The sequence below is a fragment of the Thrips palmi genome, unplaced genomic scaffold (assembly GCF_012932325.1).
Source record: "Thrips palmi isolate BJ-2018 unplaced genomic scaffold, TpBJ-2018v1 HiC_scaffold_18, whole genome shotgun sequence".
NCBI lineage: Eukaryota > Metazoa > Arthropoda > Insecta > Thysanoptera > Thripidae > Thrips > Thrips palmi.
Genome location: NW_023144627.1, coordinates 10,394,540 through 10,409,070, shown reverse-complemented (window position 1 = coordinate 10,409,070; position 14,531 = coordinate 10,394,540). Strand labels below are relative to the sequence as shown.

General features: G+C 43.0%; 3 protein-coding genes across 4 annotated transcripts; all 3 read left to right on the top strand.

Moving 5' to 3' along the window:
* Positions 1-178: 178 nt before the first annotated feature.
* LOC117644825 (protein rogdi) lies at positions 179-3,755 on the top strand. The gene is made up of 6 exons (XM_034384468.1): positions 179-324; positions 805-876; positions 952-1,086; positions 1,165-1,443; positions 1,525-1,734; positions 1,804-3,755. Exons 1-6 carry the CDS (start codon positions 289-291, stop codon positions 1,870-1,872), a joined length of 801 nt encoding a protein of 266 aa, XP_034240359.1. The 5' UTR covers positions 179-288; the 3' UTR covers positions 1,873-3,755.
* Positions 3,756-3,918: 163 nt separating this feature from the next.
* On the top strand, positions 3,919-7,204 carry LOC117644823 (vacuolar protein sorting-associated protein 45). 2 transcript variants are annotated; one of them, XM_034384466.1, is made up of 13 exons: positions 3,919-4,136; positions 4,269-4,436; positions 4,509-4,704; positions 4,795-4,944; positions 5,039-5,175; positions 5,253-5,363; positions 5,445-5,579; positions 5,670-5,810; positions 5,899-6,036; positions 6,125-6,283; positions 6,367-6,468; positions 6,552-6,688; positions 6,787-7,204. In XM_034384466.1, the coding sequence occupies exons 2-13, from the start codon at positions 4,344-4,346 to the stop codon at positions 6,974-6,976; spliced, it is 1,689 nt and encodes a 562-aa protein (XP_034240357.1). In that variant the 5' UTR covers positions 3,919-4,136; positions 4,269-4,343; the 3' UTR covers positions 6,977-7,204. The 2 variants fall into 2 exon arrangements, with proteins under 2 accessions (XP_034240357.1, XP_034240356.1); XM_034384465.1 differs by having other exon boundaries at positions 3,919-4,159; positions 6,787-6,976.
* A 2,877-nt stretch (positions 7,205-10,081) lies between these two features.
* On the top strand, positions 10,082-14,436 carry LOC117644822 (kelch-like protein 26). Its single transcript, XM_034384464.1, has 9 exons — positions 10,082-10,243; positions 10,478-10,723; positions 10,801-11,051; positions 11,152-11,440; positions 11,523-11,696; positions 11,815-11,982; positions 12,074-12,384; positions 12,480-12,643; positions 12,717-14,436. The coding sequence occupies exons 1-9, from the start codon at positions 10,082-10,084 to the stop codon at positions 12,866-12,868; spliced, it is 1,917 nt and encodes a 638-aa protein (XP_034240355.1). The 3' UTR covers positions 12,869-14,436.
* The last annotated feature ends 95 nt before the right edge of the window (positions 14,437-14,531 follow it).

The following is a 14,531-nucleotide window of genomic DNA, read 5'->3' as shown; positions in this document are numbered from 1 at the left end:
ACGTTTCCGAGTGTGACGTCTCGCTCTTTCTCTCTCTCTCTCTCTCGCATGACCGCGCGTTGCGTTTGAGTGCGAGAGAGAAAGATGCTGCTCGGATGCAGTCCGCAGGCTGATTCCGAACTCCCGAACACTACTTCGTCTCTCTGTCGCACTCATAGGACGTCCCGCACGAATGCGAGGGAGAAACCGTGTTCGGAATCGGCCCGGGCGCGGACTTGGTGCCGTACTGAGCTGAGGCACGTTCTCAAACTATGCGGGCGTCATCAGAAGACTTGACACTGTATCAAAATGGCAGACTGCGATAAAGACGAGTCCGACAATTTGGTAAGTTTCGTCATTATTTTTTACGAACGATCATCGACAACGTACCCCTAAAATTTTTAAATGCTCGTGGAGTAGTTGTATTCTGTTGTTGTACAGCCTCAGTGTAATTTCGAGTCCAAATGGCTAGCTGTGAATTCGCAGCAGACGAATTTTCCTTTTACATGTATATTTCGTGTAAAAGATGCTTGAAAAGCTATTGGCTGTTTTTCTTTGTTATATGAAAATATCTTGCCACTTTGGTTCCGTATTGTTTGTCAGTACGTCTGAACTTGCCGCTCCAAATGAGGTTAAGGTCCTCTGTCTTTTTCATGAGCTCTACTCCATGATTCATGTCATCCCCCTTGTTGTTTACTTGATAGATGTTTTCGTGTTGCTTTTAAAACTTACCGTGGAAAAAAATTGAAAAATATTCCAATGCCATTTCTGTTTTTTCTCCAATCCGTTCACGTAGTAATTTAAAAACATTTATTTTACTCTTAGCAAGTTGAATTTGAGTGGCTTCTTCAAAAGGAAGTCCATGCTGTCCTTGCTCAGCTTCAAAACATACTGCAGGTAAGACAGTATAAGTTTTAATTTTCCCAAGAAATTATACTTTTTTCAACAATTTAATATTTTCCATTTATATAGGAATGTGGTCGGCGTTTCCCTGTGCCATTATTTGGAGTTGATGGACCTCTGAAACAAGACAAGTTTGTCCTTACCACTCCTCCTGACCAACTTAAATGTATTGTGTCTGTGATGGGAGACAACATCTCCCAAGCTGTAAGTACCCTTCATTTTCATTATAAACACATATTTCAGAAATCAGCTTGTTCCTCGATAACATGATTACTTTTGCAGGAAATTACCTTAAAGGTTCAACGTCAGCAAAATGTCATTTATCGAACCTCAATCCAGGCCGATAGCCCATGGAAATTGCAGCAAGTTCAGGATGCAGGGAACCACTTGCAGCATGCCTTGCATCATATTGATAGTGTCGATGCTGATTATTCATTTCGTTCATCTGAAGAAGTTCTGCACTTGTTAGGTGACATCCTTGGATGTCTACAGCGAGGGCGCACAAGCTTGATTGTCCCACGCAAACGCACTATCGATGATCTCATGAAGAGCAGAAATATGGTAAGAAGTCCTGTCTGTCAGTTGGTACTGTACACCACAAATATCTTTTGCACTAAGTATTTGTTTTGGTTTTATTCACAGAGATCTCTTACTCCAACACTACCCGAAGATCTGGCAATCAGCTTCTACATTCAAAGCCACAAACTTGTTCTAGCTGTTTACCATTTAAGCAATGTGCACGGAAATTTGAAGTTTGACACTTTCCAAGCAGAGTGCTCAGTGCCATGGATAAGTGAAGTTCTTGTGTTGTTCACTGTAGCACTGCAGTTGTGTCAGCAGCTAAAGGATAAGGTAAGTCCTTCAAAATTATCTCTTAATTTTTTTCTTGCATGTTCTTAAAACAATTAATTTTTTTTTCAGATTTGTGTTTTTTCTCAATACAAAGATTTCTCTGCAACTGGTAACAACGCAGCATCTGTTGCATGGTGATTCTACCAGTCAGTATTTATATAGCTGCTACAGGTTACACTCTTGCAGTATTCAATGGTGCAAGCTTCAGTAGTTTGTTTGGTTCTGTAGGAATGGCTTATTTATATAGTTATGTTAACATTCATTTTTTCCTTTTTCTTTGAAAGAACAGATGCCCATCCGTTATTTAATGTTCTTTAAATTAATTTTGTTTGTGGGCAAAGGCCTGTTAAGATGGATTTCTCCTTCTGTTTATATCTGTACTTCGTGTAAATTATGATGCCCACTGTAAATATTTTCCCCTTAAAAGTCATATTTATTGAAAGTTGGTAGTATTGTTTTTATCAAGGCACAAACTTGATACTATAGTTGCCTTTACGTATAGTGATATTAATGAATTAACCTATGTATTTATAGATGTCTCCTTGGTCTTGCATAAAGCTCAATTTTGTATTTGGTGAGTAGACAGAAAGCCAGCTAAAATGTCTAAAATCTTGCCTTCACTTGTTCATATTGCATTCGGATTCAGTCTCTCATTGTCCTTAACATTCGTTGTACTGCCACAAAATCACTCTAGTCTTGTACTTTAGGGGTGCGAAATTTTTCTGCAAGTTGGCTTAATTTATTAGGTGTTGCATGCTAAGAACCATTGAGCTTGTCCTATTATTATAATTATCATCATTGTTACTGTTGTTATTATTATTATTGTTGTTGTTGTTACTAGTACTATTGTAATCACTCTCATCATCTTCATCGTCATTTTGGGTTGTTATTGTCACTTTTCTTTATTGTCATCTAACTTCAACTTGTAAGTAGTGTGCTATGGATATTTTTTAAACATGCATTTATTTGGTGTTACCCCCTGTCAGTTATCAGCCATTACAGACCAACTGAAACTGTGTAATGAAAATAAAATACTGTCTTTTTCCAACACACTTTACATAAATGACTGTCTTTGTAAGAGCTAAATTTTAGGTTGAAAATTTGTACTGTAAAATTGTTTAAAAAATCGAAAGGCATCAATATCTATTTCCAATTGTCTCCTGGTGTTTTTTGGAAAGAGTGATTTATTTGTGTTCCCTTGAAAATATTTCTTCATTTGTGTCTGTAAATATTGTGTGCAGTATTTTCCAGCTTGTAAGTTAAAAGAATGTCGTTCTGTTAGTCCATATTCTGTGACTATGTGTAAGTGAGGAATTTTGTCAATTACAATAGTCATCAATTACCTTTAATGTCATTGGACATTTTGGGTTCATGCAATTAAACATCCTGTATTGGAGATGACTGTTTTTGTGTAAAACTTTGGAAAGTTCAACTCGTTGTTAAGATCAATTATTTGTGTGTGCTGTGAATGCAAAATGTTCTTCAATTAAATCTGTACTAAATGGATAATTTGCGATGAGCAGGGTCTAACGTATCTATCTGTTCCACTCTTGTATCAAAAACCTGTTGCCATATAGTAGAGATTGTCATCAGGTTTTAAACATGGGAAACATTGTTGTGCTGTGACTCTGATTTAGTTTTAACGCATTTGGAGGGGTTGATCCTCAAATTTTGACCATTTATTATGCCTTGTGGTTTTGGCAATGTCCTTCGTGCGTCAATTGAGATCGAGTCCAAAATTGTCACCAATTTCATTGTTTGTTTTAAGCATGCAGGATGAGGATAGTTAATCCTCTATATAATCAAGAAAGGCATAAAAAATGTTTATTGATGAGCATAGATGATTGTGATCTGATAGGAACAAGGGTCTTCATCATAAGTTTTATTTGCCAATCACACTATGATTTCTTGCCTGCTAGGGAGTTGTTCCTCTAAGTAAAGACAATAAGTATGTATGGCTTTTCACTGTGATGGAGTGACTCTGTGTTTACTGAGCAATAAAACCTAGTGAGTATTCACAATCAGAACATTTTCATTCACCTTTACCCGTATTGAAAATGAAGTGGGGAAATAACTTGTGCCAGAATCAAAGTTTCTGTCTGAGCTCAACTTATCACGTTAGGCGCCAGCCGGCTATGCGCATGCGCACGGGGCAGGCGGGGGGAGGGGGGTTGTCTGTCTGTCTACCCACGGAGGCGTGGGTGTGTGTGTGTGTGTATGTGCTGCAGACAGCAGCCGACAACTGGCTGCGTAGTCTTTTCAGAGTTTTTCTGCTGTTTAAACAACATGAAAAAGAACATATTATAAGTCCTCGTAATCGAATTAATATGCTAACATATGAAAAACTCTATTGATCTCTCTTGCATCTTCGTTTTCTTCATAACTTATACCTATAACCTGTGGTATGTTGACTTCTTTTTGACAGGTGACATTTGTTCTATGATAATTTTTCAATGATCCAGGTCAGATAAAGTATCCTGAAGGTGTACTCAGATTTGTTTTTACAGTTTTTCCGTCAAATTTTCTGTTGGCAGGTTGATAGATTTGACATTTCAGACACCATCTGGACATTAATATTCGCAATTTAGTTCAACATATCTCGATTCAAAATGAATTGCATTTTGGCTGTGAAGATGTACATTACCAAAATGACCGATGAGAGTGGTCCTGGCATGAAAGTTCTCTTGATGGATAGAGAAACCGTGAGTTTCCCATGGAACAATTTTGACCTAATGTTGATATACAATACAATGGTTTGTTTTGTTCATTTCCAGACTAGTATTGTGAGTATGGTGTACGGTCAGTCAGAAATCCAGCAAAGAGAAGTTTATTTATTTGAGCGCATTGATGCTGGGAATCAAGAGCCCATGAAACATTTAAAATGCATTGCTTTCTTGAGGCCAACTAAAGAAAATATCCACACGCTTGCCATGGAGTTGCGTAGACCACGATATGGCTCATATTATATATGTAAGCTACAGTTTTAAAAAAGATCTTGTCAGTCGTATTTTTATTTTTCATGATCTTATGCATATAAATGTTGCGCCCATAATTTTGCAGACTTCAGTAATATAACTCCTAAAGCTGATATAAAAACATTGGCAGAAGCTGATGAGCAGGAGGTTGTGAGGGAAATACAAGAATTCTACGGAGACTTTCTAGCTATGGGTCCCCACTTATTCTCATTGGGGATCCCTATCATGTATCAAGGTTGTACCTGCTGGATATAATGTTTGTTGCTGCTGAATATTCCAGGTTACTCACTCAATAACTAAACAACAATTTTGCTTTCCCTTCTTGGCAGGGAGTGGTTGGGACCACGATATTTTGACTCGATGTGTTCAGGGAGTTACCTCAGTTTTGCTGTCACTTCAAAAAAATCCATTTATTCGCTATCAAAGTAATTCCAAAATGGCTAAGAGATTGGCAGAAACAATTCGGGTAGGTCTTCAAGAACTTGAAGAGGTTAAATCCTCTCTGATAATTACGTGCTTTGCATTGATTTCTTTTTCCTGCAGCAAGTATTATCTAAAGAGTCAGAGTTGTTTGAATTCCGACAAATGGGCTCACCTCCACTACTGCTTATATTGGATAGAAGAGATGACCCAGTGACGCCTCTGCTAAATCAGGTAGAATATTCAATTTATTATAATAAACAAATTAAATTGGACATTTTAGTATTTTTTAAAACTGTTTTCTCTTTATTTTAGTGGACTTATCAGGCTATGGTTCATGAACTCCTGTCCATCAATAACAATCGAGTGAGTCTGGGACATGTACCAGGCATATCCAAAGAACTGAAGGAGGTGGTACTTTCTGCCGAACAGGATGAGTTCTATGCAGATGTAAGTATTTCATTTCTATATTTTTTTTTATTTTTTTTTTATTTTTTTTGTAATTTTAATTTATTAAAGGACTTATTTCTCAACCTCCAGAATTTGTACCTGAACTTTGGTGAAATTGGACAAACAATCAAAGAGCTGATGGATGACTTCCAAAAACGTGCCAAAAGTAACAGGAAACTTGAAAGCATCCAGGACATGAAAAATTTTGTTGAAGCTTATCCACAGTTTAAAGTAAGTCTTGGTTTTCATGCTAAGCTAATGAAGTCTGTGCCAGCACTGCACAACATTTTAAATTTTACTGCAATGTCATGTTTTGCAGAAAATGTCTGGCACAGTCTCCAAACATGTGGTGCTTGTAGGTGAACTAGCATCATTGATGGAGCGCCACAATCTCCTAGAAGTCTCTGAGACAGAACAAGAACTAGCATGCCAAGAAGCCCATTCTCAGCATTTACAGGTGGGTCTCCTTAAAAAATGAAGGACATTCTTCTATTGTAAGAAGTAACAATCAATGAAAATCAATCTTGTTCTGACATCTTTTGCAGCATGTCAAAAGACTCATAGCGAATGAAAAAGTACGCCATGAGGATGCAGCCAAGCTTGTCATGCTTTATTCATTACGCTATGAAAACCATTCCAACAATGACACAAGTGGTTTGATAGAATCATTGAAACGAAGGGGTGTGTCCGATAGACTAGTTAAGGTATATGCTGGTGGTGAAGGCACTTACTTTGTCCTATAGCCTTAATATTTTCTGTTATTTTAAGAAATATTTTCTTTGAGCAGATGGTTAGGAATGTTATTGAATATGGGGGAGCTCACGCTCGACAAAGTGATTTATTTGGCCAGCAGGACGCTGTAGTACAGGTCACAAAAAGGTTTTTTAAGGTAACCTTGTGTGCATTCACATGAAAAAAATATTTGATTAATCCATTTTATCATGGGTAATTGTAATATTTTGTTTGATACAGGATCTTCGTGGTGTTGAGAATGTTTACACTCAACATAAGCCATTGCTTGTTGGAACTTTGGAAGACCTAGCCAAAGGACGAATTAAGGAATCTGCCTTTCCATTCCTAGGCAACAATAATAATGCTGCTACCAAAAGGTACACAAACAAAGTGCCAGGGTGTTTCGCTGTACATTATGTGTGCATTTTTTTATAGCTGAAATATTCTCTAATCCTCTTTCTTTAAATTTTTTCAGACCTCAAGATGTTATAGTCTTCATCATAGGAGGAGCAACTTATGAAGAGGCCTTATCTGTTCATCAGATGAATCAAACTTCATCACTAGGCATTAGAGTCATTCTGGGAGGCAGCACAATTCACAATTCCACTACATTCTTAAATGAAGTTGATGCTGCCAGTACTAAAAGCCGCAGCCAAAACTTGTAGAAAGAAAATGAAAATTATATTTTACATTCTATTTCAAAATATATAAAGAGACTTTATTGAACCTATTATTACTATCAATTTGCTTTAAGTACTGTGGCTTAATGATATATATCACCATCTCTTGCAACTTCCCCATCTAGAATACACTTCCTGACATTTCACCTGTTTAATGTCATATCTCCAAGAGTCATTAAAGATTATTGTTAAATAAAATCTATAAATAGTTGCTTCCTTTTGTTCTTGTGAGATCCCTGCCGCATACATCACGGTGTTGCAATCCTGCGGCGCGGGTCGTGGGTTGCATCTCAGCACTATCAGAGTAACAGACCTGGCTAACGCCTGTCACTGCTGTCAGCTCACGCAAATCCCGGAGGACGAGCTTGGGCCTTGCACGGCAAGCGGGGAGGGGGGCCTACCCTCGCTACCCCTCCATTCGCATTCCCTCTCAACGCTGCGGAGCGATTCACGCGGTCTATGCCGCCAGTTCTGAGCCGACCGGCGGCACGGACACCCGCGTCGACTCCAATGGTGGGAGGTTTCCAAGCACTCGCATCTAATTGTATTAGGTAGGTGTAGGTGGTAGTACATTGCTTTGTTCTCATAGTTCTATTGTTTTGTTGTCTGCTTAAGCAGTGCACGACAGAACGGACGAGATAAAACTTGATGGTGGCAACGCAAGAAAGCGACAAGGTCCTGTGGAGTGCTCCAGCGCCTGATTGGTGGGCCAGCCGCCAGCCGTGTGTCACCGGCGTGGCCTGGGCGTGGGCGGTCTGTTGTGGCCAAAGAGCGACCTGTAGCCGAAGGCGACCTGACTCTCTGCCACTCCTACTGTCCCACAGAAAGTGCGACAGAGGCATAAGACAACCGCTGAACCACGACTTGGAACGCACGAGAGCTAAACAACGAAGGGGCGGGGTAGGCCATCGCCATCGTCCTCGCACCGTTGCGTTGCGGGCCGGCCTGCCTTTCAGGCGCTACAGGCCGACAAGCATGGTGACGAACGAGCGTTGGTGTTCGTCTGGTCTACGCACCGATCCACTACCGACTCTTTGTGACGTTCTAGCGCAGCCGTAACTCTTTGACCAAAAAAAAAGCGACGTTCAAAATGGTACAACCACGGCATGTCAGTCTGCCTGGCCCGCTGGCGCACAGCAAAAGAGCGTCGGACGAAATCGGCAGCGACGCGAGGCCACCGAGACCCACGGCGCCGTGGTGCAGAGCCTGTTCAAGGTTGAGGACGCCGTCGTCGACGAGACGGTCGTGAACCGGGGGAAGGGGAGGGGGAAGGTCCTCTTCCATCGATTCTTGAGATGATGAGGGATCCGCGGCGCGAGGCAAATGAGGAAGTATGTTTGCGCGCGCGCGTGTGTGTGTGCGCGTGTGTGTGTCGGTGCGAACCGGTAATTTCCCGAGGACGGAGAAGGAGGTCGGGATGAGGTGACGACCCCTTGCCCCTGTGGCTGCTGCTGCTGTTTGAATCAGAGAGGATAGAGAAGACAGAGAGGACGGTTTGAATCGTGCCGTGCCAGCGCGTGCGGACAGGAAGCACTGCCCCAGCAGCATCCGGCCGCGCGCATCCACCGCGCCGCGCCGCGCCGCGGCCCACCGGGCCATGGAAAGTAGTGCAGGCCGCGGATTCGAACCCGCGACTGTCGACACGGCGGGCAGACTCGACTAACCGCATGCTTATTATTGCGGCCGCACGTTGCAGCAGGCTGAGCAGAGCCGGGCAAAGGCAAGGCGAAGCACAGTGAAGCGGGCTGCGCCGGCCAGATGGATCTGGCGGCCACAGACTGACTCCGAGAGTCGTTTTCGTCGCCCTGTCTCTCTCGCGCACCGCGGGACGCCCCATGAGTGCGATAGAGACAGAGCGACGAAAACGACTCTCGGAGTCGGTCTGCAGCGTGTGTGTGCGCGTGCGTTTGCCTATCTGCGTCTGTGTGCGCGCGTGTGGGAATGGCCGCGGTGGCGTGCGGTGGCGTGTGGGGTCCACTTTTCATGGACGCTGGGTCGGCAGGTGCCGGTCACATACGCCCCCTCCCCCTTCCCCGGAGGGTCCTGCTCCCCCCCCTCCCCCCCGCGCGGACTTTCGTTTTCGTTTCCACAGCGACGGCGGCTGCCTGGCGCTCCGCGAGTCTTACGCGTTTTTCCGCGCCTGGCCGAGTGCACCGAGTGCGTGGAGTCTGTGGGCTGATTCCGAACGGTGCTTTCGTCGCGCCGTCTCTCTCTGTCTCGCTCGCACTCGTAAGGCCTTGCGCAAGGGTGCGGGAGAGACAGCACGGCGAAGCTGGCGAAGCCTGCTGTAGACTGATTCCGAGAGTCGTTTTCATCGCGCTGTCTCTCTCGCATCTACGGGACGCCCCATGAGTGTGAGAGAGACAGAGCGACAGAAACGACTCTCGGAGTCAGTCTGCTGGCGGGGCGGCAGCTTTTGTAGTAACTCGTGTACCGCTGCGGCGTGCCGGCCGGGCCGCTCAGATTGCGTTAGGACTGCACGCGCCGTTGGGCCGTCGGCCAGCCCAGGCCCAGGCCAGCCCGCCCGCATGCCGTACACTGTACGGCAGACTGATCCCGAGGGTCGTTTTCGTCGCTCTGTCTCTGTCGCACGCCCACAGGGGTCGCCCGATGAGTGACAGTGACATCGGGGGGGAGTCTTTAGTACGCAACTCTGCGTTGTCTTTGTCCACACAACTCGCTCTGTCCTTGTCGCCCTCCTCCGAGAGGATGCTGGAGGCACTGCAGGGAACAGGGACTTCCCTTCCTGGCTCACTCGAGACGTTTGAAACGCGCGCGCGCCGCCCGCTCCGGCTCCTGCGCCCTCTTCACGCCGCGACAGGTTGTCAACACCGCTTTACAAGGCGGTTGTTTGTCCAGCGGCAGACGAAGATGGCGGCCGTCCCACTGCAGCTGCAGACGCAACAACGGGCCGTCGTTCTGACAACAACTTGATGTTTTTGTGGCGTTTCGCAGTGTGGCCGTCCGTGTCGCCCCTCGCCGACGCAGCCTGAGTGCCCGGAGGCTTCGTCCATGCCTGGCCGGCCCGTGTCCTGAGGCGTTCGCCGGTGGGAATCCAAGCATCCGACCCGCGCCAGAGACACTGGCAGGATGACGAGGGTTCGTGAGTGGGGCCTGCAGGACCGGCCCCTCAACACGGTCAACTTCGAGAGCCCCTCGCACACGGGCACCCTGCTCAGCGGCCTCAACACCCTCAGGGCCAAGGGGCTGTTGCTGGACGTGACGCTGGTGGCGGACGGCGAGGCGTTCCAGGTGAGGGAGAGAGGTTAAAGCTGGCCTACTTCAGGTCCTGCCAGGACAGCTGCAGCATGAGGCTGCAGTGACCCACTTTCTGAGAGTGGCGAATTTGGTCGGGTTTTGCAGCGGATTCTGTCCAGTGTCGTGCATGTTATTCGCTCGGAGGGACTTCCCTGACCCCATTGCATCATTACGTGTCAGTGGTCTCGTCAAAATTCCTCCCATAATTAATTTTCTTTTGTGTTTCAGGCCCACCGTGTTGTCCTTGCATCATGTAGCGATTATTTCCGAGCCATGTTTACGGATGCTATGAGGGAGTCACGACAAAGTAAAATATGTCTCAATGGAGTGAGTGCAGCTGGAATACGGCTGCTTCTTGATTATGCGTACACATCGCGACTTGCCTTGAACCTTGCCAATATTCAGGACGTTTTGTCTGCTGCAAGTCACATACAAGTTGTGGCAGTTGTTGAAGCTTGCTCAAATTACCTGCAGGTTACTATCTTTGGTATGATTCATACAGTTCATTGTTTGTTTTGAAACTTATCTTATATGGTTTCTTTCCTGAACAGGCCCAGTTAGATCTTGAAAATTGTGTAGATATTGTCACTATTGCTGAAACCTACTCACTAAGTCAGCTCAGACGACGTGTCTACCGATTTATGTCTGCACATTTGTGTGAGTTTTCACAAACTCCAGATTTTCATAGATTAGCCCTCCAGCAGTTTGAACACTTGCTGGGCTGTGACTTTCCCGTGGACTGCCCTGAAGTTGATGTCCTTCGTATAGTTCTGCGCTGGCTCCAGGGCGTTGATAATTTGAGGTTGGTTCAAATAAGGGCGGATACTAGATCTGAGTGTTCTGTGAAATTTACATTCTTCTGTAAAACTTCTGTATTAAGATCTTAAATGTATTTATTTTAGTCATACTCAAAGAGTGAACTGTGTTCAGAGACTCTTGAGAAGAGTCCATTTCTCTGAGATATCTGCATGGGAAGTTGAGACACTCCTTGCTAAAATGAAGCACAGTCCTGTCGAGCAACAATTGTGCCGACTTGTTGTGGCAGAAGCTTGTCGACAAGGTCGTATCAGAGCCTCTTCCGTGTCAACCAGCGGCTCAAATCCTTTAACTCCTTGTGCCTTGGCTGTAACTTCTCCTGCTGGGCCCAGCAACCTGGTCAACTCAAGGGGCATGGAACTAGCTGTTGTCAAGGTATGCTACTTTCCTAAAATGACACTTATTCTGAATACCTAATGTACTTCTTTCTGTTTCAATAATTGTGCACTTTTACCAGGTTGGAGGGTTTGGTCTTGCTGGAATTACAAATGAGATTACATATTTTTTGCCAAGTGCTGGTAAATGGAAACACCTCACAACAATACCTCATGTAGAGCAATGCAACTTTGGAACTGCAGTTCTAGATAATGAACTTTATGTAGTAGGTGGATGCTTCAATCAATCCTTACAGGTACACAAATAAATGTCAATTTTTAACATTTTAACCAAAGCTTCACCTTTTTATTATCAGCAACAATAATAATAATAATAATAATAATAATAACAATTTAATTTGTTCTTGGGTTCAGGAAAACATTCATCCTTTTGGCTTTCGATATAGCCCTCGTTCAAATAAATGGACTACCATGGCTCCTATGCAGCGTGAAAGGTGCCGCTTCTCTCTTAACGTAGTCCTAGGAAGACTGTATGCTATTGGCGGAGCCAGTGAAATGGATGATGAGGTGGCAGACGATGAGGTACATAGATGTTACATATTTTTCATTGCTTTATTATTGTATGCTGCCTGCTTGGAGATGGTATTATGTTTGCCTCTACTCCCATTTTCAGGTCAGTGCCTGTGAGTGCTACGATCCTGAAACTGACAGCTGGGAGAGTGTATCGCCCCTACCTGGATTCAGGACTCAGCATGCAGGGGCTTCTTGGTCAAGACAGTCTGAGAATCTGCATTGGCTGTTTGTATCAGGCGGTTTGGACCGTGATGTTGTCCTTACGTCAATGCGTAGATATGATGTATCCTCTGACACCTGGGTGTCCAAAGCACCCATGTTAACACCACGAGCTGATCACGTAATGCTAAGTATGGGTGAGAGAGTGTTCGTTTGTGGTGGATGGTATGAGGACACCGAAACTGGAAACAGGTTCGTTTTGTCATTTATATGTTTGTCTCTCTGTCTGTACGCTTTGAAGGTAGTCAACATGGTGGAAAATGTGGCAACTTGTTTTATTGTTTCAGAGTTCTTGCTGATACAATTGATGCATATGATGTCATGAGTGACACATGGGAAACCATAACAAATGTTCCTACTCCTCGATACCATGCTGGTATTGTAGGTGTTGACTCCAAGATTTTCTTTATAGGTGGATTTTTAAGTGATGCAATGTTTGACAGAGCAACAGGTAGGAAAATGGAGAGATATTTAAAAGGTTCATGGTAACGAAACAAATTCTAATCTCAATTCTTATTTTCCAGCGGTAATTGAATCATATGATTTAGATTCAGATACTTGGAGTACTGGTGAAAAATATCCTCAAGATATTTGGGAGCATACGTGTGTAACATTATACATTCCAAGGTGTAGAGATGATATGGAAGTCATGGTGGCCAATCATGGCCGTTCTTAGACTCTGTAACTCAAAAATGTTAAAGTACTCAGTCATGACATCAGTACTCGGAATGTTACTTTAAAATAATAAGATGACAGTTGACACATTCTTTTGTGTCTGTGTTGTTTGGTTTGTTGGTTAGGACTTGTGGGCGTAAGTCAGAGTCAGAGGCCAAGAAAGGCAACTGGAACTGGATAAATTTCCGGTGCCCATGAGTTCTCAAGGTCGGAGACCGTCACGAACCCTGCATCACAACAATGCCCACATGTTTTCAAGCAAATGCACTTTATTATTATTTGCATTTCTGTTAATAAGGCTGTGCCATTGTAAATTCTGCTGAATGTTTCTCTTCTCTTGTGGCCTGGCATAGATAAAGATCTGCAGCAATTTTTCTGAAGCTACCCGCATTTTCATAAAACCTGTCAAAATTACCGAATTTTGTATTGAGATGTTAAGTTTTGTATTGTTTAGTGATAATTTTTGTTACTAAGTGTGGATTATGTCCATGAATCTTGTCTCATTATCTAATTGTAAGCAAGTTGATTGTGTGTTTTGCTCAAATCCTGTAAAAGGGAATTTTTCTATACTCTTATTTATTTAATGCCTTATTTATAATTTAGAACTATCAGCATCCTTATGAAAAGGAAACTGTATTGTGGGCCGTAAGGCCTTAAGGTCTTATAGACAGTCCTAAGCATAAGTAGTGAATTCGTTTTTCTCCTTTGAGTGGCCCTTGATGCATTTTCCTATTTGAAAGCTTTGCTGTGAGGCTATGAATTGATACTGTGTTGTAGAGACTGAGGGATAGAATCTTGCGCTTTATATAAAAACCATGATTTAAAATGTGGATAAGAGCATATACTTGAAACCTTTCTCTGCCAACTGCCTTGTAGAAGACTGAAGATGGTTTTTGTTTAAAGCTATTTGCAGCCTTCTATCCCTTTTGTGATTCATTTTTGTATGAGCAGCACTGTTTTGAAATGACGACATTGTCCGATAATTTTGTATTGTTGTACAAAGCCAAACTGAAACGTATGCAGTTCAAGTACCCTTACATTCTTTTATCATTCGTTTTCGTTTTTTGGATTTTAGTTATTTGATCTAACAAGTAAAAAGAAAGAGAGAACTTACAAAATAGTTGTGCAGTGTCAAACATGTTTTTACAAAAAAGTTAATGCACTCGACTGCTGTTTTGTTGATTTGGATTCCTAAACTAACTCGTAAAACTCCTGTTCAATCCACTTGCATAGTTTTTACAATACTTGTAGTTTCAGGCAATGAAACAATCTTATACTAATAATTACTTATATTTTATGTACTGATTTTGTCAGTTGAGAGCAAGTTATGCTTAAAATACCATGCATCTGTTTTGCTGGTTCGTTTGGCTCACTGCCATTTTCTCCACTTTTGTTTTTCTATTACATTCTGTAGGGAAGAAGTCTTTTCTGTTTCATTAACTTTAAAAGCGGAAGCCTTCTAATGTCTCCAGTCCAACCTGTTGGTCAATGCCTGTATAGCCATTGTGATATTTATTATTCATCAATTTTATTTTATGTTTTTGTTTTAATAAATCACTGTACGATTAATGAAGGTGTTGTGTCATTGTCTTCATGAAATGTAGCGATAAGAAAAGTTCCACTTATGGGCTCCCCACCTCCCTTAATATTAAAGAAATTGTTTA

What these genes read in the sequence shown, in the direction of transcription:
- LOC117644825 (XM_034384468.1), top strand. Translation starts at nt 289, where the DNA reads ATGGCAGACTGCGATAAAGACGAGTCCGACAATTTG. An exon ending in AAGACGAGTCCGACAATTTG is followed by an intron (nt 325 to 804) that starts GTAAGTTTCGTC and finishes TTTTACTCTTAG; the next exon opens with CAAGTTGAATTTGAGTGGCT. An exon ending in GAGACAACATCTCCCAAGCT is followed by an intron (nt 1,087 to 1,164) that starts GTAAGTACCCTT and finishes TTACTTTTGCAG; the next exon opens with GAAATTACCTTAAAGGTTCA.
- LOC117644823 (XM_034384466.1), top strand. Translation starts at nt 4,344, where the DNA reads ATGAATTGCATTTTGGCTGTGAAGATGTACATTACCAAAATGACCGAT. An exon ending in ATATGGCTCATATTATATAT is followed by an intron (nt 4,705 to 4,794) that starts GTAAGCTACAGT and finishes ATAATTTTGCAG; the next exon opens with ACTTCAGTAATATAACTCCT. An exon ending in CCCATTCTCAGCATTTACAG is followed by an intron (nt 6,037 to 6,124) that starts GTGGGTCTCCTT and finishes CATCTTTTGCAG; the next exon opens with CATGTCAAAAGACTCATAGC.
- LOC117644822 (XM_034384464.1), top strand. Translation starts at nt 10,082, where the DNA reads ATGACGAGGGTTCGTGAGTGGGGCCTGCAGGACCGGCCCCTCAACACG. An exon ending in TGGAACTAGCTGTTGTCAAG is followed by an intron (nt 11,441 to 11,522) that starts GTATGCTACTTT and finishes CACTTTTACCAG; the next exon opens with GTTGGAGGGTTTGGTCTTGC. An exon ending in GCTTCAATCAATCCTTACAG is followed by an intron (nt 11,697 to 11,814) that starts GTACACAAATAA and finishes TCTTGGGTTCAG; the next exon opens with GAAAACATTCATCCTTTTGG.